Raw genomic sequence first — 27,913 nt, 5'->3', positions numbered from 1 at the left:
CCTAATCCCAGTTCTCCCCCTTAGCCCTAACTAACTGTCTCCTTGAATTGTGATGATAGAATTTCAGCGTGGCAGTGGTTAGAAAGTGTTGCTAGCCTAAATATATATTTCTGACATCTTAACATGGTTCCCTATTGACCACCAGGCTTTTTTCTCTCATCCTAGCAGTGACAAACTTCAATTCTCTTTCCTTTTTAATTGTTTGTGTTTTTTTGCACTATATTCCCACTTTAAAAATTGACTTTAATCACAGTCTCTGTAATCTTTCCCACAATTGTTGATAGACTGGGCTATAGAGGGCTTAACTCTCTGTTCTCCTCAGTTACAGCCAGATAGAATTCGAGAAGAATCTCGAGAAGACTATTTGAGGTGTTACTAGTTATCTGTAAGACAAGCAGCAGGGTTTATTTCACCCTGAAGCTGCAGCATCATCGCTCAGGTCGTCGAAGGCCGACGACACAACCCGACATCCTCCTACTGGAGGAAACCTTGCGTCATCCTGCTGAACGCGGCGCTCTGATTGGACGACGCCCGTCGCGACCACGCCCTCCGCCTCTGCCCTCTTCGCCCTTCTCACCGTCTCCTCCATCTCTCTTCTGTTACAACAGCAGCTTCCTGCATCTGAGACAGACCTTTTCTCTGTGACTGCGCAGCCAAAACCCGGTGAGTTTTACTCTCTCAAGAATCATTCAGAGCAGCAGGCGAGGGGAGGAAACATAACATAACATCACTGCTCATCTCACACACTGTTTATTAGTCCAGCATGTCGCGTCCGAATTACTGCATTTATCCATCACTTTGTAATGCCTCTGTTTTGATAACGATAATAACGACTATATTGTGTACAAAGCTATGATATTCTAACTTAGTCTAGTCGAACTAAACCCTGGAGTTTTTCTGGGGCCGTGGTACTAGTCAAAGTCATCCAGACTGCACGAGGACGCGGAAGTGCGGTCACGAGAGCTGCACTCTAATAACTGTTAGTGCATTTTATAATGAGAAGTAGAAGCTGTTGTTGTCTCCAGTGTTTCAGTGGTTAAACCCGCTGACAGGAGACAGAGTCCTCCACGGTAAACCAAGTCAGAGCTGGTGAAGTTTGACAGTTACTACGTTACTACGTTACTACTCCTCACGAGCCGTGACGCACGCTCTTCCATGGGAGCTCGTGCGATCCTCACGTCCCTGGGGATGGTACAGATATAGTCTATGGTACAGAATCTCAGTGACATGATGTGAAACAGTTTTATGTCAAGTAAAAGTCAAAGTAGTGTGGTATTAGTAGACAAGTAGTGACTGTACAGAGTTTCTATCTATCTTACATCATAGGCTTGTTACTCAATTGCATGTATTTGACTTAGTTATATGTTGTACCCCAGATTCATTAAAATCCTGTCTGTCTCTAGATTGCTCCATAGCCTGCTGTAAAGGCAAATAAAAAGATTGAAAAGGGTCTAGTTAGAAAAAAAGGTTGCATGGTCTCTGTTCCTCAAGAATATAATGGAGTTACTCAAGAGTAAGTCAACACTGGTATCTGTCCTTCTCCACAGTCACCAACCATGACTCACGCGTATCCCTTCCTGAGTGCGGAGCAGAAGAAGGAGCTGAGCGACATCGCTCAGAGGATCGTGGCTCCTGGGAAAGGCATCCTGGCAGCTGATGAATCCACAGGTACGACAGCCACACTGTGTGACCCACACAGAGGGAGGAGTAACTGAAGAACGGCCCTGCAGTAGATCACACACTTCCTGTTAACCACCGTGATCAACCACATTCCACTTCAGTAATTCAATAGAAACGGAACATACAGCCAATGCTGGCTACATGTGTAGAGCCAAAGACACTAGAATAACTTCAATTTAAGCCGAGCGGCTCAGAGATATGCTACGGAGGCTAATGGAATTTCTTGGTTTCCCTCATCAAACTCATCAAATACACAATCCAACAACTCCAAAACGCTTTCGTGGACAAGTTATAACCTGCACACTATGAGATAATAACAGAACGTTACGAGGCGGAGTTGTTTTAGAGGCAAATTCATGCAAAACCGCTGATGTGCGTTGCCTTCAGGGACAGTTTTTCAGCAAGCAGTCTCTGCATTTACCTGGAAAACAACTCTGTCTGGTAACGTTCCGTTATTATCTCATAGCGTGGTGAATGTGCAGCTCACAACTTGTCCACCAGAGCGTTTTGGAGTTGTTGGATTGTGTATTTGATTGTGTATTCCGCCTCGTAACGTTCTGTTATTATCTCATAGTGTGCAGGTTATAACTTGTCCACGAAAGCGTTTTGGAGTTGTTGGATTGTGTATTTGATGAGTTTGATGAGGGAAACCAAGAAATCCCTTTAGCCTCCGTAGTGTAGCTCTGAGCAGCTCGCGGCTCTGCTCCACCGTTCTAAAAATAGCTTGCACCGACAATTAAAGGTAACAAACCTACTGCTATGACTATAGCGATTACAATGGGCCAATTTGCCAAAATGTTGAACTATCCCTTTAAAAGTCACAAGTCTAAATATCAATTAAATATTATTTTGACTCTGGATAAAAATCATACACAGCAATACACAGATCATTTTAAGAATATTACACATGATGGACTATATACTGTATTATGAGTCTCATGCACTCTGTCAAAGTTCCATGTGACCAACATGTTTTTTATATTTTGGCAGCCTGTCACACACTGGCAACAGTGTATAAAGTAGAGGTAGGACTGGAATGCACAGCACAGTGTGTTCATCACAGTTTTTAAGGTAATTGGTGACTAGAAGCATGTATGTTAATCTGGTCGATCATGTTGGCTGATCAGTCAGGGCATCATGAATTGTGCTGTATAAATAATGTTCATTACTATCATTGTAATCCCTAGTAAAATGTAGGTTAGGTGAAATTGCATTTCCCTTCCAGAAATGTCCGCCATCTTGAAAATGGTAACAAGTTGTGAATTTTTGAGAGGCTAATAAGTAATAACACCCCAGGTTTATATAAATGAAAGATTTATACTTAAACTCGCAGCTATTTGCTGTCATCAGATGTATTTCTTCTTCAAATCATACTGTCATACTTCTGTTCTGTTCTGCGGGATAAAGGTTTGTTTTGTGAAACAAGGACAAAGTGACACAAACACCACAGAAAAGATGAAGACACTTAGAGGAGAACTCTGAACTGACAGTTTTAAGGTTTCATAATATGTGCGTGTCTTCTTGCACTTCAGGATGTAGTTGTGTCACATTTGATTGACACATCATCTCATAAGCTAATAATTTTTCATCCAGCAATGCCACCGGTATAACCACTGTGTGAACCTGCTCTTCTTCTAACAACCACAAGGTGATCCATCCACAGTTTCCCACACCAGACATACACTGTAGCTAAAGGTGAACGTAGCCTCTGTGACATCACCCACCAAATGAATGTAGAGGAAACACTGGATTTTATTCAATTGTAACGCAAAAGTTATTTTTCCTGGTAATTACTGTAGTTAGGCTACTTTTATAATGTAGTAATTCAGTTACTAACTCAGTTACTTTATGGGGAAAGTAACTAATAGATATAACTACTTTTTAAAAGTTACATGCCCAACGCTGCCCACCTGTCACACGTTTTACCATGGGAGTCTATGGGGGCCGAGTCTGTTGGAGCCACACTCTAGTGGTCATTAAAGGAACTGCAGCTTTAACCTGTAGGGTTAGTCCATTCAGACACTCCCAGCTTCTCTTTCACTATACTGTAATTACCAATGAGTATGATGATGTGATCTGACCATTTTAATGTGATGATGGTTATTGTTATAATGAATTATTCTTTGATAGGATTGGAGAGAACTATCACCCTGTGGTTGTTCTGTAGTTTGGTGGATCACGACAGTCGTATGTCTCCTGTGGCGGTTGAACTGCCTCGTGTCTTTGAAGTAACAGTTTGTAAAGTGGCATTTATCATTTCTTGCCTTGTCCCCGTGTCTCCGCTCCAGGCAGCATGGCCAAGCGCTTCCAGGGCATCAACACTGAGAACACAGAGGAGAACAGGCGCCTCTACCGCCAGCTCCTCTTCACCTCCGACGATCGGGTCAAGCCCTGCATCGGCGGCGTCATCTTCTTCCACGAGACGCTCTACCAGAAGACGGACGACGGCAAGCTCTTCCCCCAGCTGGTGAAAGAGAAGGGCATGGTGGTGGGCATTAAAGTGGACAAAGGTGTGGTTCCCCTTGCCGGCACCAACGGAGAGACCACCACTCAAGGTAGCCTACACACTCGTTCTTTTCTCTGTCGCTCTTTCCTCAGGAAACATAGTGAAGGGTATGGATTAGAGATCAGATCTACTGTCACTGTGGGTGCTGCAGTAGACACAGAGAAACCCAGTCAATACATGTTATACAAACCTGAGCAACAAAATGAAGACAGGCAATAAATCATTACATCAGTGAGTAGGACGGACAAAGGGAAAGATGGGAGGAAAGAAGGAAGGGGAAAAGGAAGGAACGATAGTGGGAGGGAGGGAACAGATTGGGCCAATTGGGTCAAAAAGGAAGGAAGAAGTAAGGACGAAGGGAAGAAAGGAAGGAAAGGAGGGGAAAAGGATTGTGGAAAGAAAGAAAGAAAGAAAGAAAGAAAGAAAGAAAGAAAGAAGGGAGGGAACAGATTCATTCAAGGAAGGAAGAAGAAGGAAGAAGGGAAAGAAGGAAGGGGAAAAGGGAGGAAAGAAAGGTGGAGGGAGGGAACAGATCAGGTCAATTGGGTCAAAAGAGGAAGGAAGGAAAGAAGGAAGGGAAAAAGGATTGTGGAAAGAAGGAAGGGAGAAAGGAAAGAAGGAAGGATGGAGGAAGGGAACAGATTGAAGGACAACAGGAGGGTTAAATACACAACAAACTGTGCTGCACTGTGTGTTCTGACAGCTTTCTATCAGAAGCAGCATGAACTCGTTCAGCAGTCTGAGCAACAGTAGCTGGTCTGTTATCTATGAGCCTGTGGCCGCTTCACCACTCGTCCTTCCTTGGACCACTTCTTTTTTTTTATAGACATGTATTTATTGAGTTTTAACAGTTCACAAAAATGCATTTTAATAAATTTAACAAGGCATTTAACAGTCAAACTATAAAATAATCCACCCTCCCCACCCCAATGGAAAAATAAATAGATAAAGAAAAAACAGAACTAAGAACAAAACTGGGTAACGGCATTATGTAATCATACACATTCCACCTTCAAGTTACCAGAGCTTCTTCAACTTCACAGTTCTTTAAGAAATGCAAGAAAGGGATTCCAGATCTCTTTGAATTTGGCTGATTTATTTTTCATTGTGTATGTTGACTTTTCAAGGACAAGGCATGCTGGTAGTTCTTTCAGCCAGCGACCAATCGAAGGGCTCTTGACATCTTTCCAGCAAAGAGAAATCAAGCATCTAGCTTGTACTAAACATAAATCAGTCGTTTTCTTCTCTTTGCTGTTTAGCACACAGTCCTTTGGATACAAATTAAGAATACAAAGTATAGGGACAGTCGGGTACTGGATTCAAGGTCATCTGAGAAATGTATTTTATAACTTCATTCCAGAACTTTCATATCTCAGGACAGTCCCACAGACAGTGAACGAAGGTGCCCTTTTCCACATTGCATTTAACACAGATATCAGGAATATTTGTATTCATCTTATTCAGTCTATCCGGAGTAATATAAGTTCTCATAATCCAATTATATTGCATCTGTCTGAGACCTTGGACTGCTTCTGATAGATCCTGACCACTGCAGACCGGGAACAGCCCACAAGAGCTGCAGCCTTTCACATGAGAGACCTAGTCGTCCTTGTCAAACTGTTACGTCTAATTGGTGTATATAGGACAGGAAGTGTAGGGCTGAGCTTCTCAGAATCACAGTGGTTGGGACCAGTCAGCTTCCTGTGAGGGAGGGGCTTCTGCGGCCACAGAGAAGCCACAGACTGTTTGGGTTAATCGTTCCGTTTACACTCTAATTTCTACTCGTGAGTGTTTTTAGTCCTGTAATCTCTCTGAAGAGATATATTATGAGGAGAAAATGTTTTTTTATTGTGAGATAATATTCATGTTATCTAGAGATGACGAAAGTTGTTTTCACATCGTAACATCATAACTTTGTTAATCAGGGATCAGATGTGCCAAGCCAGCATGCAGATTACACAGTGATCAATGCATGAGGGAATATTTCAGTCAAGTGCAGAAACCACAGTGTCTTTTATACAAGAGTCTTACTAATCACTATTATTGCTACCAAATCAACTTTCTGAAGTCCTGTCCTGACAAGCTCGTCACACTGCAGGTTGTTGTTCTGTTTCCTCTCCGATGGCTTCATCCAATCACCTGCCAGCCCATAACATCCGCCTGAAGCGTCAGTTTGAGAGCAGCAGTAAATACAAACTGCATTGACATATTGATTGAAGGCTGTTTCCATTCAGCTCTGACAGTGGCCTTCTCTGATTGGCTAGAAGGGCAGTGTTAGTGCTCTGGTGGTGAGCAGCACCTCTCCACATTCCGATTTTGTTTTTGATTTTTTACCACAAAGCAGTGAAACAATGTAGCTTTATTGAAGCTTCACCCACAGGTCCGGCCACACTTAAAGCAATAGTTCAACGTTTTGGCAAATTGGCCTATTGCCATAACCCCTATAGTCATAGCAGCAGGTTCATTACCTTTAATTATCGGTGCAAGCTGTTTTTAGATCGGCGGGGCAGAGACGCGAGCTACACGCTATTTCCACGTTTCCCTCATCAAACTAAATACACAATCTAACAACTCTTTTTCAAAGGAGGTTAAATCGAAAGCAACAGTTGCTTTCGATTTAACCTCCTTTGAAATACTATGACCTGGACAAATGAGAATATGCACCGGCTTAATCTAACAACTCCAAAATGCTCTGTGGACAAGTTGTGACCTGCACATTCACCACGCTATGAAATAATAACGTAAAATTATGTAACATTACAACACATGAAGCAAATACGCAGAACTACTTTCCCAAGTGCTTTCGAAGTCACTCCGCCCAGCAGCCGTGTCTGGAATGTAGTTCCGGCTACGCATTTGCATCGGAAACAACTCTATCTCGTAATGTTACATTATTATTTCATAGCCTGATAAATTTGCAGGTCACAATATCTCCATGGGAGTGTTTTGGAGTTGTTGGATTGTGTATTTGATGAGTTTGATGAGAGAAAGGCGAAAGTACCATGCGCCTCCATTGTGTTAGCTGAGCAGCTCGCGTCTCTGCCCCGCCAATCTAAAATCATCTTGCACCGATAATTAAAGGTAATTAACCTAACCGCTATACAGTAACTATAGGGATTATGGCAATAGGCAAATTTGCCAAAATGTTGAACTATCCCTTTAACACTGAATTTACTATAGTGGAACTCAAGCATGGCTCGGACTGCAGCTGTGTGTTTGTGTTTAGGACATGTCACTGTGGCTGCACTTGGCCTCTTTTTCTTCCGCCTCATGAATGTCTGCAGCGTCTTTCATCCGTCCAACCTGCTGTCTGTCTGTCTGTCTGTCCCTGTCTGTGTGTGTGTCAGGTTTGGACGGGCTCTACGAGCGCTGTGCACAGTACAAGAAGGACGGCGCCGACTTTGCCAAGTGGCGCTGTGTGCTGAAGATCACCTCCACCACTCCATCCCAGCTGGCCATCATGGAGAATGCCAATGTGCTGGCCCGCTACGCCAGCATCTGTCAGATGGTTAGTCACACACACACACACACACACACACACACACACACACACACACACACACACACACTTATACACAACTCATGTTCAGTCAGCTTCCTCAGTTTCCTCTTACAGCACATTGTTGGCCCATCTTCTTCCCTTCCAACTAACTGTTGGTACACCACTCACAGCCTCAGGAGAGGAAGTGTCTCCTGGCTGTTGTCATGACGCTTGTCACCTAACGCTTCCCCTTCCCTGTCCCCCTCAGCACGGCATTGTGCCCATTGTGGAGCCTGAGATTCTCCCAGACGGTGACCATGACCTGGAGCGCTGCCAGTATGTGACTGAGAAGGTGAGTGATGCTGAGACGGATCGATCCATCAAAGATCAAGGAATAAATAAAAATGTAGCTAAGATACCAGTGAATCTCTATGGGGATACTAAGGTAAAGTAGAGCAGAGTGATGAAGATAAAATAATACAATACTCAAACAGAGCGTATTCAAGAGATAAACAATGTAAACAGATGTATGGTACATACCGAGATAGTAGAGTTTAGAATAACAGGCTGACATTGTGGTGGTCTACTTTTAACACAACAGAGAGGATACAAGTGTCTTCCTAATGCAGAGCAGTGTCACACAGATCTGAAATCAGTGCAGGAATCTGATGAACAAACACTCACACCTCCCTGATTCACCACTGCCTGCATGTAGGGGCATGTAGGAACTTGTTGGGCATACTTTCGTTTAAATTCCGTGGTTGTTCTTAGGATGATAAGTCTCATATATATCCGCAGCTTTATCAATACCAATGTCAAAATTACATAAAACTGTCAAAGTGACATGGTTGACATGTATAAAAACTAAAACATTAGTGAGGAAGCGCTGGATGTTATTGTTTGGTATGAAAAGATAAGTTGAGAGCAGGGCAGAGAGGCAGCAGAACTGCCTGGACCTGCCTCGCCGAAGGCAAGGCCAATGTGTTTGTATAGCACATTATCAGATACAGAGGTCATTCAGTGTGCCAAACGGAAATAAAAGAAACTCAAGGTCAAACAATGAGAAGAGACCAGAACAAAAACACATTATAAAATAGATATTATCTTATTTAAACATAGGATTAGAGGATAGAATAATAAGGCAGAGAAGCATAGATCAGCTTTACCCCAATACTGTCAACATAGAACCAACTTATTCGTCAAACTCTAACTCTATGAAAAGTACAACTGGAGTCATCTGCTCTGTTTTCTGAGTCAGAACCAGTTGTATCAGAGTAAGCAATGAGATCAGCTCTGGAGGATATGAATGAGTTTCTATGAGTCTTGGTTTAATGTGAGGTTTTTGACCCTAGATCTGTTTTTAAGATGCCAAAACCCAGATTTGTAGCTTTGGTCCCTGAAATTGAAAGACCCAATCCCCTAAACACACACATCAAATGCAATGTACATTTATTGTTACACACATACGCTACCTGGCTTGTCGGTGTTGTTTCAAATCCCGGTTCCCTCTCCAGCTGTTCCTCTCCTACTGTTTCCCACAGAGCTCTGCCCCAAGATGTAGAACGTGTTTTATAGAAGAGAAACACACATTTCAGGACCACTGACTTGTATAATCAGAACAGACATGTCCTGTGATTTTCAGCCTCCTTTCATATTTAATAGAGGGGGGACAATACCTGACAGTAATGATTTCAGCTATCAGGATGATAGAAGCTAAAAACCGACTATTTTCATGAAGAGTGGGAAACACAGTTTGTTTTACGACTGTAAAGAATGAAAGAATTAATGTTACAAAACATGAGTAAATGTCAGTCATTATATAAAAGTAGAATATAATAGAATAGAATAGAATAGAATAGAATAGAAAGACTTTATTGTCCACCGTAGTGGAAATTTGTCTTTGGCCTCTCCAAGACAACCAAGCATAAAACAATCAAAGCACCCCCCATGAAGGACAGATGGAAACAGCTGTCCCTGTGTGTCTCAGGTGCTGGCTGCTGTCTACAAGGCTCTGTCTGACCACCATGTCTACCTGGAGGGCACGCTGCTCAAACCCAACATGGTGACCGCTGGCCACTCCTGCCCCAAGAAATACAAGCCTCAGCAGATCGCCATGGCAACTGTCACTGCCCTGCGTCGCAGCGTACCCCCGGCGGTGCCAGGTGAGATCTCTGTGTGTGTGTGTGTGTGTGTGTGTGTGTACATATGTTATGCACATAAACATGAATATGGTTATCACATGTATGCATTACCCACCCTCCCCCCAGGTGTGACCTTCCTGTCCGGAGGGCAGAGTGAGGAGGAGGCCACCCTCAACCTGAACGCTATGAACCAGTGCCACCTGCACCGACCCTGGGCCCTCACCTTCTCCTACGGCCGGGCCCTGCAGGCCTCTGCGCTGAAGGCCTGGGGGGGCAAGAAGGAGAACGGGAAGGCCTGTCAGGAGCAGTACATCACGAGAGCTCTGGTAAGGAGGACAGGAAAAAGACACAGGGTTTAAGGGTTACAAGAGACAAAAGTACTACAAATGGCAGTTAAAACTCAAGAGCATCATTCATATTCACATTAAAGCAGAAGTAAGCGGAATGTTTGTGTTAATATAAGTCTTAAATAGTTATATCTTCCGACAGCAATCACTTATATAGAGCGTTTGGTCTGAAACACGGGTCTGTCAGTCACTCTGCTCTGCTGTAAGCCGAGGAGAAAACTTTCCTTGTATCCTACAACCTTTATCCAATGAGGAGAGAGAACGGCATAAAGGGGCGGTCCTCTCTGTGTGTGCAGCCAAGGGATGCACATGAATGTGGTGACGTAGGGACAAGGGCGGGGACTGCTAACTCCATCGGCTGACAAGAAGTTAGCCAAAACGACCGGATCGCTTACTTCTGCTTTAAGTTATGAGAATGATATTCCCAGTGATGGGAATAACGTCGTTATAAAATAACAGCGTTACTAACAGTGCTACTTTTTTCAGTAACGAGTAATCAAAAAAAGTTACTGTTTCCCCGTTACAACGCCGTATAACGCCTTTACTGTACTGTTACTGACAATAAAATGCGTCGTTACTTGACTCAAGAAGTCCCATCACAAAGTAATACACCTGTTAAAGTGTACGATACGCTTTTTTTAATGTCCACCAACTAGTCGGAAAAGAAGCTATGAATCTGAGTTGTTGTTTGTTGTCCAGATAAACAGGTTAGTGTTATGGTTAGGAGGTTGGGGGGAGCAAGTCCAAGTAATTTGACACATGAACATTTATAAAAAAGTAATGCAATAGTTACTTTTCCTGGTAATTAGTTACTTTTATAATGTAGTAATGCAGTTACTAACGCAGTTACTTTTTTGGGGAAAGTAATGACAAATTACTTAAAAGTAACATGCCTAACATTTCATTTTCCTGATACACTGAGGTCTAGTTTGATACCAGTTCTTAATATTCAGCTTGCTTCATACAGGGTGTCTAATAGGTTAACTACTGGCTTTGGTAATGTTTAGAAAATTTGTCATAAATGTCATATACAACAATGAAGACCAGTGAGAAACTCAGATGTGTAAATGTTATAACTGTTTAGGTAGGAGCTCTCAGCTTTAAGACAGCAGCTGCTACAGGAAACCAGCTCTTACTTTGAACTAACTTGATAAATGTGGCATTCATTCAGCTCCATGCAGCACTGAAGTAAGCTCAAATGATAAGGCCCTGAAGGTGGCTGCTGCATATTTGCCTGATTGGATTAACGTCTTTAAATATCTTGATTATGATTTTTTGTGTGTGTTGGATGAATCATTTATATCCGTTAAAGTAACTTCAGTGTCTCCCTGTTCCTGAAGGAGCTCATGTGAATAATAGTGAGTCTGTATGAAATGGATACGCTGTGGATGAGTGTGTGACAGAGAAGCTGAGGCCTGCTGTGCTTTGTGTGTGTGTCCACAGAACAACAGCAAGGCAGCTGTGGGGAAGTACGTGTCCTCTGGAGATAAGGGAGCGGCGGCTCAGGAGTCTCTGTTTGTGGCAGACCACGCCTACTGAGGTCCGCCCCTCAGCACACAGCAGCAGCACCACCACCCCCACCCCCCCACCAACACCCTTCACTGTGCACTTCATCCGCATTCCAACAACAGGCACTCCACTGCTTCCTGTCCCAGGCAGCAGGGCTCCTCAGTCCCACAGTCGAATCCACATTAATTCCAACGAGTTCCTGATAGAGAAACATGAGGACCTAAAAAAAAAAAAAAAAAAAAAAAAAAGCCTCAGGCGTGTCGTGTCCTACCTTTGAGTTTGACTTGTGAAGTCAGTGTTACTGTACTGAACCAGTGTGTTGTCACTTTATTTTGTGTTTGTGCACTTAAACCCCACTGAGACAGAGAGAGATATATAGAGAGAGCGAAAAAGAAAGAAGAAAGAGAGAGAGAGAGAGGTCCTCTGCAGAGTCCCCCTCCTGTAGTCACACTGACACGTCTCTGACCTTGTCTTAATACATCCAATCATGTGCCTTGATCTATCAACCGAACCAGCTGTTGAAGGGAGACTCTGTAGAGAACGTTATGATGCACTAAACCTTTATTTACATTTCTTTAAACAGAAAATACACAACAATCAAAACTAGATATGTGCAGCACAAAGACCGAGAGCAATTTTCCCAAAATGAGTGTTTGCACTTGAATTGTGAAATGAGTTTGAGAGCAGTTTTAAAAGGAAGACTGAATATACAGTGACTCTTTAGGGCCTTATAGATAAATGGAAACTAATGTCTGTCACTATATGTGTGTCACCAGGTGTGAGTGATGAACTGAATCTCAGTGTTTAAAGGTGGTGTGTGCATCATGTTCCTCTCTGCTTCTACATTTGGTCTTGTTTATATATAGTCTTCTTTGAGTTCAGGGCTGATTTCAAATTTTAAAGTATTAGAATGTAAACACTGGAAAGACTTTCAAAATAAAAGAATCCACTAATAATTTTGTCCTGTTTTGTTTTCATTCATTGATATCAGTTAGTGGAAAATATTATGCCCCCTTCCTGAATTCTTTTCTCTTTTTTTGCTGTTTATTTGTCACGTTTTAATGTTTAAAATCATTAAACAAATTTTAGTAATAGACAAAGATAACCCAAGTACATATCATATGGCTCTCACAGTAAGTTCATGATTTAACAAGGTGGGGCAATTACTGTTACACTTTTCTCCCTTGATAAATGAAATTATTAATTATGTTTGATGAACTAAAATATTTAAGTTAAGTTGACACAATCTTAGCTTTAGCTCTGGTTTAAACCTGAACCCAGAGCACAGCTTCAACTAAACCAGTTTAAACTGACCCTATGCTGAGTTGGACCCAGGACTGGTTTGGTTTGGCTTATAGAGAGCAGAGCAGACAGTCGGACTGAGACTGAGAATAAAGCTGCTGTTGTCAGTATAAAAAATCAAGGAAGCACATCCAGCCGTTCAGCTCTGTTTGCTCCAGCAGGAAATGTCTGTATTTTGGAGCAAATCAAGAGTTTTCTCTGTAAGATAAACCTTTTCTCACGGATGTTTTACTTTAGAAACTCAACAAACAGGTAATAAAACGTATGGAAGATAAGGAGAAAAACACTGCAGTCTATTGTCATTCTCTCTCCTTAGTGTTAGCAAACCACCATGCTCTCTTGCTGTTTGATTGGTGCTAACGGTCAGCAGCACTTAAATAAATTGATGGTTACCATGGATACATTGGTCTGAGGTAGTGTGTGGGGGTGTTAAGTGTTTCTGGCTTAAAATGAGTCTGTCTTTATTTCTATTAAAACACTCTGACTAACATCAGCCTGCTGTCAGCTAAATCCAGACTGGAACACCACAGGCCAGTTAGACACATGTCTGTGACTCCAGCCCTGGTTTCTCATCAGGTCTGCATCATGACAGGTTCATTAAAGTAGTAGCTGGGAGTCGGTGGCTCCGGGTTAGTGATCATCATGTTTTAACTAATGAAGAAACTCCACTGAAACACGTGACATTGTGGATTGTTATTTCTAGTTTTGTAGTTGTAAAAAAAAATCTGATATAAATGTAAATCATACAGCTACACCCATACATTAAGTCTTTGATACAGACTGCTGCTGAAACAGTGATGTAAATGTCAAACAAGCTCACCTGGCTTTAGTGGGATCTCTGGGAGCCTAATGACCAGGGAGAAAGGTGATGATAATTCTAGGGGCCCAGCGCCCAGTAGGGCCCACAAAAAACCCCAGTAGTCTAATCTTTGTATGACTATTCTGCATAAGACCCTGTAATGCTGCATTAGCATCAAAACAAAGTAGGCTAAATAAAAAAGTATAATACGTACGTAGTCTAAGAAAAAAAGTGGAAAAGTCAGGGGGCAGGGGCCCACTTTAGTATTCTTTCAGGAGGCCCAGGTTTCCTAGCAACAGCCCTGCTAATGTCTGTAGATCACTGAACAAGTTAAGTCCAGCTTTATGGTACTGAAGCAATATGCACACAAGAGCTGTGGGTTGTTGAAGAATTCTGAAGTTTTGTGCTAATGTAACGGAGGGTCCGGGTGCACTCACTCACTCATAAAGGACGTGCAAACCCAACTGCTAAGCGGTCATTGACCTCTTGGCACAACGGTTTGCATCGTCGCCTGCCATTGAAACATAATGCAGAGGGCAGTGGCTACACTAACACTGGTAAACCTCATCAGTCTAGTCTAGTTGTCTGTTGTCACATTCTTTAAACATCTTGATTTCAGGATTTCTTCATTCTTCTCAGCAGATCCTCTTGAGACTCTCAGGTTGGATGTTGGCAGATGTCTTCAGCTCTGCCCGATGTTGGGATAGGCTCATTTCTTGTGTTGTCTGGTGAAGTGAGCTTTCAGCCCAGTCTCGGGTCCTGAGCCCTGCATCAGTCTTAACCAGTTTGTCTGGTCCACTGCGCTGCCCCCATCAGCCCTCATTGTTGGGATGGAGGTGAATGGTGTCTGGTTTCCTCCAGACATGCCTTGATTAAGACAGTCCACCACACGCACACACACCACAGAGGAAGCTGCTGCTCTCCAAAGAAACATCACAGTCATCTAGGATCATGTCAGGGTTCAGGAGAAGCTGGACAAAGTGAGTCCACCTTCTGGGGTGGTCTGGTCAGTACAGACCTGAATCCAGGAGAGAAGCCGTGTTCAGGTTCAACCAGTTATTAAAGCCAAGGTTCACTGTTTCCAGCAGAACTGAATGTTTAATGGCCCAGTTCAATAAAGACACAGGAGATCATCATCATATCATTTGTGTGATATCACATCAAGCACATTGCAATTGTGTGAATTGCATCACAGTTTATGAGCAGTTCATGCAGAAAACATGACATCACTGTAGAGTGGAGACAACGGAGCTCCACCCTCCCTCTCATTTGGCCCAAAACAATCATTACCTGCTGTTCCGTTGTCATTGTTAACATACAAAAACAAGCAGTGGGTGTATGTTTTGGTAGGTGGTTTTATTTTAAAAGGTTGTTTCTCTTAATGAGGCCTCCATCATGTGTAAGCAAAACAAAGTGCATCTCCTACCGGTAACTTACAGCGTCAGAGCTGCGCTAGCTTCAAAAAACACTTCCATCCTGTTCAAACCATCAGACTAACAAAAGGTTTGGTTCCTCGCGTGGAGGACACAGGGATCATCAGAGAACACCAGAGTCTTTACATGGGAGGTGGGATGGTTGGGTCGGGTTGGTGCTGATGTGTGTCTGCAGAGACACGGAGGACGTCCTCCTCACATGTTGGTGCTCATCCTGGTCTGGCTGTTGGCTGGCGTCAGTTCCCCCTGGCTGCCTTCTCTGGGTGGAGACTGAGGAGAGGAAACAACGTGTTTAATATCAAAAACACAGTGAAGATTTATTTATCTTTTCATTTTATCTTGATTTAGTATATACATATGTATATTTAGACTTTATTTTTTATTATTTATTTATTTTTCTACCAACATGATTCTTATAGTACACATGCTGTGATACTTTGTTTGGTGGGTAGAACTGTCCATGGACGCACAGATTATATTATTATACAATTAGGGCGCTTTCACACTGTCCTCGTTTGGTGTGCCGTGGACCAAATGTACGTAGTGCATTATGTAGTGACGATATACACAGTGCATCTTGGGTAGAGGAAGAAAGATCATCGTACAATCTGCACACGTCAAACTTCGTATATCGTATCAAAGATTATTAGATCCATGTTGCATAGTGTGTCATGCAATAGTCTTATAAGACTGCTAAAATCGCACAGTGCATAGAGGCCATTACTGTATCTGTACCACTATTTGGAGTGAAGTCTGAGCATGCAGCTCTTGTCAGTTCAACACTGAGCAGGAAGTGTGATGAGTAGAAAACACAGTGATTCACCTTGACGTGGATCTGGTTGCGCAGCACAGCGGCTCGGAGGATCATGGCTTTGGCTCGTCTCTGGAACTCTTTGCCCATGTGGAGCGACTTCTCGAACGTCGTGCTCCTCTGGTCGACGTCCCTGGCGTAGAGGATCTGTCAAGAGTGTGAGAACAGAAGTTTGTTATCGTCTACGGCGAGATGCGGCTCGTTTGGTGGCTGCCGGCGTGTGTGTGTGGGTTTCTCACCTTGCTGTGGGAGTCGATCCGAGCGTTGATGAGCCCCTCCAGTATGAGCTGGGTGAGCTCGTCCTCCAGAGCTGCTACTGTGGTGTTGAAGGCCTGGGCCATTTTAGTCATGTCTGCCGACACGTAGGGGCTGAAATACTGAGCACACACACACACACGCTCATATTCATGAAAAAGAACGACCATGGCTTAGGCAAGGCTGTTGCATTATGTCAGTATCAGTCTCTGTTTGCACTAACAGTTTTGCACGTAGGCTATCGTTTGCACTTAAAACAAAAGAAATATTTTATTTTATTTTATTTGTGGAAAGAAGTTCAACAGTTAAAAGTTCATGCTTAGGTCATGCATGCAAAGTTAGAAAACATTTCAAAATGCACCTGCATTGTTTTGTGAGTTAAATAAAAAGGTCTGTTTGTCCAGTCAGTTATTTTGTCATTGTAGTTCTCTTAAAAGTAATGTTAAAATATCATCTTGTCTCGTGGACCCAATATGGTGCATCGTCTCGTCTTTTGAGCCAAGTGTATCGTCACACCCCTAGTCAACAGTGAATTGAAGGGGAATTGCCGTTTGTTTACAATCTGGACCTTATTTCTAGCATAAAATACGATCATTTACTCACCCAGATAACTTTGGTGTCATTACAAGTCGTTCCGATGAAATTAGCTCCAGCCGAGAGCCGCGTATATCCATATAATGTGAGTCTACAGGGCAGCGGAATGCAGCCTCTAAATAACACATTACCTGCTGTGAAACTCGTTCATTTCACCAATATTTTGTTATGATACGCTAGTGCTATTCCCCTCTGAGTCCGCTGTTAGCTGTTATCAACATCCGGGGTCTGTAGGTTGACCTACTGACCTCTGACCTGGATGATGTCATCTCTGAGCGCTGCCCGGCTCATTCTGATAATAATCATTCCACTTCGCCATTCGGGTCCATTTTTAGTGCAACTAGCCAGAGCTTTAGTAAGTCCAGGTTGCAGAGAGGAAGCCTGTGGAAGCTGAACAGCTAATAGCTAACAGCTAACCCAGAGGGGAATAGCACTAGCGTATCATAACAAAATATTGGTGAACTGAATGAGTTTCACAGCAGATAATGTGTTATTTAGAGGCTGCATTCCGCTGCCCTGTAGACTCACATTATATGGATATAAACGGCTCTCGGCTGGATCTGATTTCGTCGGAACGACTTGTAATGACACCAAAGTTATCTGGGTGAGTAAATGATGGTATTTTATGCTAGAAATAAGGTCCAGATTGTAAACAAACGGCAATTCCCCTTTAAAGCGTCTTCTCCACAGGTAAGAAGGTGTGGAGGTGGTGTCCCCAGGCTGACTCACCTGAATGAGGGCTCTGTTCCTGATCTGGCTGTACAGAGTCTTGACATGAGGAGCCAAGTACATGTCCAACAGGAGGTTGTCCTGCAGGAGACACAACAACTCATGTCAATACATAGACTCTCACGCTGTGTCGACATCCCTCAGGCTGACTGACTGACTGTTTCACATTGGCACATGGAGACTGTCCTACCTTCTTTCACACTTTCCCAAGTGTCACAGAGTGCCAGTGGTGAGAAAAGAAATGGCAACAGATAGCCTAAAGATCACACTGATAAATAAAGTAGAATTATGTTTTAGCTCAACTCTAATCTAATCTAATCTAAAACCCACAACTTTAAACCTTAAGTGTTTGCGAAAACAAGTTGCTAGGGTGGAGGAACTGAGCTTTGCAGTAGCAACAGCGATAAAGGCCCACACCATCATCAGTCGCATCACACAAAGGATGTGGCCCTTGCATAGGGACACGGCCTCTATGAACTGACATGTCTCATGCTGCCAAAGTGACACATTATTCGGTCATAGCTTTACGAGTTCTGCTCCAACCTTCATCTCATCCAGCAGCTTGAGACAGGACGCGTACTTGGACTCATAGAACTTGAAGATGATGTCACGGATCTGAGGTTCCAACTCTAGAAATAATTTAAAGGAGCTGAGGAGAGGGGGGAAAAAAAGGATCATGAACACACAATGCCCCACCATGTGTTTCAGTTCATCAGATTGTGAAAAGCTGGCAAAGTAAATACAATGCAGGTCATATTCAGCCAACCACTGCCTCCTACCTGCTTGAGATGACATTACGTTGGAGCTCCTGTCTGTCAAACGTGGCCAGAGCACACAAGCCTCCGTACACGGCTACATTACTGGGCGACAGAAGCTGCAAGAGGACACACACAAAACACACACGCATTTAATCAGGTTTTTAACACAGCTAAACATTTGACCAGTGGCTGATGCTACTGAGGCTACGTCCATCTTCATTAACAGTCTGTGGTGTGGACATGAGCTCACCTCTGGACAGTCACAGTGGTCAAAGGACGCTTGCAGGAAGCACTTGGCAGCTGGTTTGTATTTCCGGGAGGCCAACTCTGCAAGGCCTGAAACACAAATAACCAAGAGGCTGTAAATCATTTAAACTAAACTAGAAAACAATAGCAAGCACTTTGAGGTTTAACTGCTTGATATTCATCCATACTTGAAGAAAAGGTAAGCTTAAAGGAGAATTCCGGTCATTTTTGACCCCTAAATCGTTGTCCTGATGGTCACCCACCCAGCAAAAAACGCAACTAAAATTGATGCAGGCAAACTGGAGTTACACCATGGCTAGACGGCGCTAGGAAAATAAACAGTCAGATATATTATGGACATTACCACTGCACTGCTCGACTGTTTATTTTTGTAAAGAAATCATCACAACAAGGAAAAAGTGTTTGTTTCTGTGGCGGGGAGAGCAGGCGCTCTGCGATCGGATAGTAATGTCTTTCCAGGATGTTTCAGAGTTCGGCTGTCTGAGGTGAGTGACTACATGCAAAAACACAAAGTTTATACTGTTTATACTGTACACTATATGAGTTCAGTGGTGTGTCGTAAGGATTCCAGTCATGTACCATAGATATTTGATTGTTTTTTGTTGTGGTTGAAAGAATTGCCCCCATACTTTAGCGTTGTGGCTATCATTAGCGCCGTCTAGCCATGGTGTAACTCCGGTTTGCCTGCATCCATTTTAGTCGCGTTTTTTGCTCCCCCCCAACACTGGGTGACCATCGGGAAAACGATTTTAGGGGTCAAAAATCACCGGAATTCTCCTTTAAGCATTTCAGAGACAAAAGTGAAATCTTACCTGCAGCACACTTTAATTTGGTGAGGACAGCTTGATTTTGGCTATCTCGCTCTCCTCTTTGCTAAAAACAAACAAAAAGAAATCATTAGGCATCTCATTACATAACAAACTTTGAAAAAGAAAATCTGGGTATAAAAGGTTTCTCTTCCAGACACATGAAAGCCTGCACATATTAAACACAGAGTCACAGTGGGGAACTAGATGGAGGTTGTGTGACAGAGCGATGCTCACCTCTGCTATCTCTGGTGTGGATTCTGCCTTGTTGACGTAGCTCAGTACATGGGACCAGTTCTGTAGGTAAACACTAACCTGTGGGCAAAGAGAGAGACCATTCACTCACACACTCCATCTTAATTTCACACATAAAACCTCTACACACAGCCTGTGTACAACATGTTTACGTAAATAGAAATGAAAGTAGTGAAGCACAACAAGGCTTCATAACTCCAGCCTCCAGTTTGATAAAGCAGAGTGTTGTGGTTCCATCATGTGGTACCTTGATGACATTCAGACACATGTTGATGACATGCTTAGCACTGGTGCAGTAGTCTCTGGCTCGGGAGTAGCACTTAAGGGCGTTACTGAGGTCACCACAGTCCAGGTAGTGGTCCCCCAGGTCATCATGGCCCCTCCTGAGCAGAATGGACAGAGAGGACAGAGGGTGAGGACATGAATAGTTGGTAACAGGCTGGAGGTCACATAAAAAAAGAGACTGACCAGTAATCAGCCAGAAAAACCAACTGTAAAAACACGAACACTCAGGTTATACACCATCCATCTGTACTTGTATTGTTTCTTTAAAGATCTGGACCACTTTGCTACCAGAGCTATTCTGAACAAACACGGTGCCTGTGCCATTTACTGAACCATTCTAACCTACATTATTGGCTGTGCCATTATAAAAGGAGTATTAAAGGGGTTAGCTACAACTTTAATTCCTCCTGGCCAGTAGGTATCGCACTCACACTCGCCCAATCTCGCTCCAACCTTCAATTGTACTGGTTGCCAGGTACGCCAGCTAAAGCTAAGCTAACGCTCGGCTAGTAGCTAAAGCTAATCTAACACTAATCGTATTTAACAAGCAGCAGCTCTAGTGTTGACAGTACCAGCTGATCTATAGTTAGCATTAGCACTAGCACGATGCTAATATTAATGACAGCACGATCTTTCTCCCCCTGAGCTCCATGTCACATACTAATGCTGTTGGTGTAGAGATAATTTCCCGTTGCCGTTGCCAACGTAAGCAGATGTAAATATACGGTATATATTTTGGACCCGTCAAAAATTGTAAAACAATTATTTCTACACTACCCCATTTTTTTTTTGTAAAATTAATACTTTTATTCTGCACTCCTCTAGACTCTGTGGATGTATTATTTTTGAAAAATGTTTTAATGAAAAAGTTGTAGCTATAACCTTTAAGGCTGCAATCTGGGATAAAAATTAAATTTCATGAATAAAGTCCTAAAAGAAAATGTAATTTTAGAAGATATGTTGTGTAAGGGGGGTTCATTAAAAGAGCAGCAACCATAACCTGCTTTAAAATGAACAGCATGAAGCAGCTTTAGCACAGCTTTCACAAATAAGGAGATTCTTTGTCTTTTGGCTCATCTGCATCACAACGTCATCATCAGATTGTGTCTATTTTTCTAATATTATGGTACTATTTTTTCCTGGTAGTATGACTTTTTCTCGAATTAATATTATATTCAGATTTGATTCTCCTTTGTCACACCATTAACCAATTTAAATAACTTTATCAAAGTCTTTCATCTCCATCACACCTGATGCTCTCCTTGATGGAGTTTCCCTTGTAGTTCTTGAGATCAGTGTCCAGTTTCTCCAGTTTGAGCAGAGCCTTTTTCCTGGTGGACTCGGCCCATGCTGAGTCCAGGGGAGGGGGAACAGCCCCACCTTCAGGCACTGTGTCTGGCACACCTTGTACTTCCCTAAAGGAAAGATTAAATACAAACAAAACAAACCAATCAAATTACATGTGGACTAATTCATAGAAAAAATTATGCATCTGCATTCAGATTCTGTTTCAGTTGGGATTCACAAACATTAGGTCTGGGTTGGAAACCAGCCCAGGTCCTGCTTCAGCAAAAAAAAAAAAAAAAATCAATAGCCATTGGTGCATCAAAAGTAAATCCACAGTCCTAGCAAGCTCTCTAGGGCTGAAGCAAGGCTGAAGAACCCTTTGCACGTTGTAAAGATACCATAATACCAGGGGGACGAGACAGCAGTCTGTGGCTACAGCTGCTGTCCAGCTAACATGCAGCTGCATAATGGTGACAGCTCTCTGGGTATGACAGCTAAGTGTCTGTGGTAGGTCATTAAACCATACACAAATGTGAATTCAGAACCTGCCTGCTGACTACACAGTCGAGGTTAGCTGTCATTTAAGAAAATTAGACGATACAGACCCAAACGCCCTGTAATTCTGATTGGCTGAAACAGTGTTGTGTATCTATCTAGTATCTAGTCCAACTTATTTGTGTAGGGACACATTTTTTAAAGAACACAAACAGAACAGCTAATGAACTGTACACTGGATTAGAATCACTTACTTCACCAAAGGGTGTAGATGTTGATTTTAGTTAAACAGGGTGTTAACAAAACATACATCTCTACAACATCACTCCTCCTAACGTGAGCCTGCTTTCTTAAATCAATCCTGCTCCCTCTGAAAGCCCTGAAGCCATGCAGCCAGGCAGTAAGTGGAATACCGTGTGGCCTCGGTGAGTTTGCGGTGGATCTCTTCATAAGTGTCGACGTTGAAGGTTCTCTGGACGAAGGTGAGGGCCATCTTCAAGGCTTCCACTCGGAGCTGAGGACAATGCTCGGCAATGAACTGAAGCCTCTCTATGCGCATTAATCCACTGTAACTGGTGGCATACTGCTCCAGGTCCTGTAGAAGATGAGGAACATCGTTTTAAACTAATATAAAAGCTTTACTGTTGCTGTGACATCATGTGTCTGGGCTCTCAGAGCCAGACATGAGAACAGTGACACCCTGGCAAATGTTGCCAACAGTTGCTTTTGTAGTTAGGTGCTGTTATCCTGCAGAGAGGCAGGGCTATTAATTACAAGGTTATTAAATAAAATAGCACAGATGTGATGTTAATGGCGCTACTGATTCAACTGATATGAGTTTGGGTAGGTTTGCGTCAACCGTCCAATTTCAAAACTTTTTTCCTTGTATGTTTTTCGTAGTACCCTGGACATTAACTTCTGGAAATGTAATAAAAGGTGGAAAACATAACTTTGTAGTAGTAAGCCACCATCATGGAGCACAGTGTGAACAGTGTGTTAATGATGGAAATACATAAGTTGTGTTGCGTTACCAGTGTTGGGTTCTCCACTATGTAGTTTGTGTCTGGAGCATTCTGCTGGTCTTCCTGGGGGTCTGCATCAATCTGCATTGGCTCCACAGACCCCTGAGGGGAAAAAAACACCAGACACAGGCTTCAGCAAACATCACAACATTATTGCTTTATGACATAAACATAAAATGACAACAAATTATACTATAACAAGAGGTATCAACCAGTGAACTCTAACAACCAAAGACGGCAAAGACGGTGGTTCCAGCAGAAGAGTGTCATGAACACTTTGAAGCTAAACTCTGTTGTTGAAGATGAAGCTGACTTCTGATGTAAACATGAGTTCAACTTTGTCTGTCTTACTAGATCTGGATTCACTGAACGTAAAACCAGTCATCCTAGATAACCTGCAAGGTTTTCAACTAACTCAAATGGCACAAGATATTCCTCTCACATGAATCGGGAGGGATTATTTAACAGTGACATATCGCCTCAGGCTAATGTTGAACTGACTGCTTGTTTGTCTGATGATGAAAACACACTGGAATTATCATATCTTCTAGAAATACAGTTTGGCTGCCAAGTTCACCATTTTAACAATAAATACTCTCAGCAGGTCTCAAGTCTTCTTAAACAAGATGTATGACACCTTATTGTCACGTTACAAGCTGAATACCTTCAGAGACGTTAGCCTGAGCTAGCCTGAGCTAGCTAAATGAGCTTCTTTACAGGCTAGTGTTTGTGCGGGACACTCACACATGCATTACTGACGTTGAAATAATAAAAACTTTAGTAAGTGTAACTTCTTGCTAGTTTGGTATCAACTGCTGTACACATGGTAGCACTGCCCGCTGTTTAGAGGTGATTTGACAGACTGCTAGTGACAAAACCTAGCTTGGCAATGCTAGCTGTTATTAGCTGCAGGGTACAGTAACCTAACTGACACACGCCGTGCCTTAAATTACGGTGTAGTTTGTATTAACTTAGCTAAATAACCTAAAGAACGACGTCTCTACCTGTGTGCGACCTGACCACTAGCGCCATTTGTTGTTTAGCCGGTGTACGTTAACGTCACTGTTGATGTTATTAGCCGGTGGAGGCCTTCAACCAGTTGTTAGCCACAGTCTGTCAGTTTAAAATGCTTTAGCTTGCTAACAAACATCTATGCATTTAGATTAATTAGTGACATTCTGGGCGGGATTCTTCAATTTGGCATAAACAAATGCTCCAACGAGTGATTATCTCATTTAATATAGCCATCTCTGGCTATTCCTTCGTTTCCTTTGCACCAATATAGACTGTAACCAGGCTAGAGAGGTAAGTTAGCATTAGCAAATTAAAATGTCTACCAATCTTTAAACTGAAATTTAGAGGTCACTGTTTGCAAATGACTGTGTGCTAAATATATTGGGAGGAACTAATAATGCCGAGTGCTCTTGTGTTGTGATTTCTTATCACGATAACAGTAGTTCCTTTAGCTTAGCCTAACTTAGCTAACTAACATGCTATCTGCTGGCTCTGTGGATGCATGTTCAGTTTCCAGGAATCTTTGTTGACAAAATGACACAGAGAACAGCGGCTGACACTCACCTGGAAGTTAAACACTTGCACGGGTAAAGGCATCTTCTGCTCTCACTTGAACGTCGTTGTCGTTTTGGGGGAACTGTAGCATACAGATGTTTGACGTGTGGTGTGCAGCCCAGAAGCCGAGTCTGGGTGGGTTGGTCTGACCGGCTACCAGGTCTAGAGCAGAGAGAACCACCTCGCTACGGGTCGCTGGAGGGCGCAGTTTGACCGAGTTTGGTTTGACGCCTCTCTTCTTCTTCGCCTTCCCCCCTCTTCACCTTTTACAGTCTATGCTCTTCACCTTCTGATATTGCCATAGGATATTGCTGATAACATCATTTAAGTGCATTGCCGCCACCATTTGAAATGGAGTGTGGCATAGATCTCTGTGCACTAAATAAGACCATGAAATCGGTAACTTTTCAACTTTGAAAAGTTAAAATTTAAACTATATTTAATTGCTATTTTTTAAGTAGCCAGGAATGAAAGAAATTTTAAAATGACAAGAAATTATGTTGTGCCATCTCAGGCTGTGGAATTTAATATTTTATTACAGTTTTAATGTTTTCCTAATCTACCTACATAAACTTTACAATATAGTACAGTATTTCTAGTTAGAGATTATTGAGAATATTTTCTATATAGTCTATATAGTTTTAATTATAATGGTAACAGTTGAAATTCAATTTTTTAAAACATTTTTATCAAATTAATGACAACAACAGGGTTGAAGTTATGGGTTGACAAGAGTAATAGATGACAGGACACACATTCTATTGTCTACACTGCAAAGGTAACAGGGTTGACAGTAACAGGGTTGACTATTTCAAGCTAATTTGCCCATTGCTAGCTGAAATAAATGCTAGCTAAAGGGCAAACTGTGTACTTTGAAAGGTAATTACCTGTAGATATTGAATATATTATGAGAAATAGAAAATTGTTTAGATTTGTATGTTAAAAAGTGGTAACAGGGTTGACGTTGTATGCTTGTCCCCCCCGGTCCAACCTTGAAAAACCATCAAAAATAGCACATAAGAGATGAGAGAAAGCTACTTGTTACTGAGCTGTTAGCATCCTGGGTAAGAGATGATGCAAACTCCTGTCAACCATGTCAAATCTGGGATGTACCATTGTTTTTCTAGGGTTTTTTGGTTAGGGTAACAGGGTTGACATAAAATCAGGGGGCACCGATAAATTGGTAAATATTTATAATAATTGATATATATTATTACCAAAAACACTGTTTTACAATAAGATCATACTTAAAACAATATGTAAATGTGAACATTTTAACATTTTGCCAACATGTTACATATTAAAAGTCCTGTTGACGTACAACAACAACAGTGAGGGACAGGCCAAAAACCTCACCCTCATCAGCATTATAAAAGTCATTTTAATTATTTAAAATTATATTTAATTTACTTTAATTTGATGTTATAGTAAGGAGAGAAGACATGGTAATGTTATATTTTTTAAATTACATATTAATTTGTTGTTATCATAATTTTATAACTGATTACTTCTTGGGGACGCAAAAGTTACCGATTTCATGGAATGACCATTATGTAGTTTTTAGATGCAATCAAAGCTCTTGACTGCTAGCTGTTCATAACACCGCAAAAGCGATACAGTAGCTACACCAATCAAACCAAGAAGGTTAGGGGGCAGGGCAATATCATCCAGCTTTCCTTACCAATAGAGTTAGATAGGGGGGATATGTCACCTGTCATTAATTTATGGACGGACTGTCACAGAAATGACAAAATTACAAAAAATATGCTCATCAATCATCTGATGCATGGCCTACAGCAACTATGACTGTGTGCTGAATATGGAGTGCAATATTCAATTTAATCCCAAGAAGAGTGGTTATAACTAGAACTAAGGGGGATCAAAAGTGAATGTTTCCTCCTTTTTATCTATCTGAGTAAGAACTTAATGTTGTCACCACCAAGGTTAATATACCTGGGGCATTTTATTCAAGATAACCTAGTCTGTGATAATGATGATGTGCAACGTCAATGCTGTAAGATGTATGCTCAAGCATGCCTGCACGCAAATTTCACAGAAGATGTTAAGGTTACTCTCTTTAGAGGCTAGCCTATTGTACGCCACTGTATACAGCACACCTCTGGTGCAACTGTAATAAAGGAAAGATGAATAAGATTAAGGATGCGTATAATGACGCCCTTTGAATCTTATTAAGGTAAAGTGGGAAAGTGCCAGTCATATATTTATCACCTGTAATGTCCCCACATTCTATGCCTTGCTAAGGAATTTTATATTTAAGTTTATGTTGATTTGATCAAAGAATGGATAATGTCTCTGAGTGACTCAAGATACACCTCTATGTTTGGGCAACTGCACCTTTTTTTTTTTTTTTTTTTACTTGTGTGGACAGACAGTGTGCTATCTATAAGTGTTTTTAGTTTTGTTTGTTTGTTTGTTTTATTTTTTTAAGATTTTCTGATTGTACTTGGAGTCTGTAAATAAAATTCACATTGAATTATGATTCTTCTGTTTATTCCAGTCTTTTCTAAAAAAGAATTATATACCCACATCCCCTAAATTCATTTGCAGTTAATTTTTAATTTAAGGTTGATACAATTCTATTCAGCCCAATTTGTGAGAATCCCCCTTTTAAATTGCAATACTCGTGCAAACCTGTGGTATGTTTAAGCAGGTCACACATGTCACATGTCATCAAAAGCACCTTAATGTCTGATGTGATATGGGGGACAATGAAATGAAACTAAATTTGATGAAATATTATCAAATTCCCTGGACCTAATTACGATTCCAGCTGCAGCACACTGGACCATTTGGAGACTTTTAATTCGAGCACGTGGCAGGCCAGAAAGCAGACTTGAACAGTAGTCAAGTCTAGATGAAACAAATATGTGAAACTATGTTATGCAGGTGAAAGAAGTGATCAAAAGAGAGGGTAGGATCGACTGTAACACCTAAATTCAGACTAAGTCACACAGTTGTCAAGGGTCACTATACTTTATCAAACTTTTGTTACAAAATTTCCTCCAGCCTACTCTCTTTTAGCTGTTTTTATTGTAATCTTAACCCCTGCTCTTCTTTTATACTGCATCAAATTCTAAACATTATGTGATTTCTTTATGATTTTAAATGCCAATAACTTCATTGTTTGATTTCAAATGTTACACATTTCTTTTAGGATTGATTGTTTTTCTACATCTTTGCACTGATCACCTTGCACTTTCTCCTCGCACTGGCACTTATGCTGAATGTGACGCTGCTGGGTATTGTCCTCCCCGTACAGTACATGCATTGTACGACGTTATGTGTATTATTTATTGTGGTGTATGTGGTGGGAGTACTGTATTGTTTTTCTATGAGAGCAAAAACCAAGACACATTCCTATCAACTTGATTTTACTTGTTGACATGGCAATAAACTCTTTGAATCTTGAATCATTCTGAAATCAGTTCAATTTCCTACTCAAGATTTACTTTTTCAAATTTTCGTCACTTAATGCTCAATATTTTTCCCTTCTGTCTCTTACTTCTTTGTACTCCGGAATCCACACACACTGGGTAATGATCACTACCCATTTGTTCCAGT

At 41.8% G+C, this 27,913-nt stretch overlaps 2 protein-coding genes across 2 annotated transcripts; one reads left to right on the top strand and one right to left on the bottom strand.

Moving 5' to 3' along the window:
* The first annotated feature begins 531 nt into the window (after positions 1-531).
* LOC310990207 (fructose-bisphosphate aldolase A-like) lies at positions 532-12,608 on the top strand. Its single transcript, XM_083977489.1, has 8 exons — positions 532-663; positions 1,548-1,668; positions 3,969-4,235; positions 7,534-7,694; positions 7,936-8,019; positions 9,655-9,829; positions 9,935-10,134; positions 11,599-12,608. Exons 2-8 carry the CDS (start codon positions 1,557-1,559, stop codon positions 11,692-11,694), a joined length of 1,095 nt encoding a protein of 364 aa, XP_083833615.1. The 5' UTR covers positions 532-663; positions 1,548-1,556; the 3' UTR covers positions 11,695-12,608.
* Positions 12,609-15,102: 2,494 nt separating this feature from the next.
* On the bottom strand, positions 15,103-24,532 carry gps1 (G protein pathway suppressor 1). The gene is made up of 14 exons (XM_083978087.1): positions 24,341-24,532; positions 22,772-22,864; positions 22,154-22,335; positions 21,209-21,373; positions 19,921-20,056; positions 19,656-19,733; positions 19,425-19,485; positions 18,596-18,681; positions 18,367-18,461; positions 18,131-18,236; positions 17,588-17,668; positions 16,249-16,386; positions 16,022-16,156; positions 15,103-15,468 (listed from the first exon to the last, which is right to left on the bottom strand). Exons 1-14 carry the CDS (start codon positions 24,371-24,373, stop codon positions 15,394-15,396), a joined length of 1,464 nt encoding a protein of 487 aa, XP_083834213.1. The 5' UTR covers positions 24,374-24,532; the 3' UTR covers positions 15,103-15,393.
* Positions 24,533-27,913: the final 3,381 nt, after the last annotated feature.

This window comes from Trachurus trachurus (assembly GCF_905171665.1).
Source record: "Trachurus trachurus genome assembly, chromosome: 8".
NCBI lineage: Eukaryota > Metazoa > Chordata > Actinopteri > Carangiformes > Carangidae > Trachurus > Trachurus trachurus.
The sequence above is the reverse complement of the archived record's forward strand: the minus strand, read 5'-3'. Positions and strand labels throughout refer to the sequence as shown.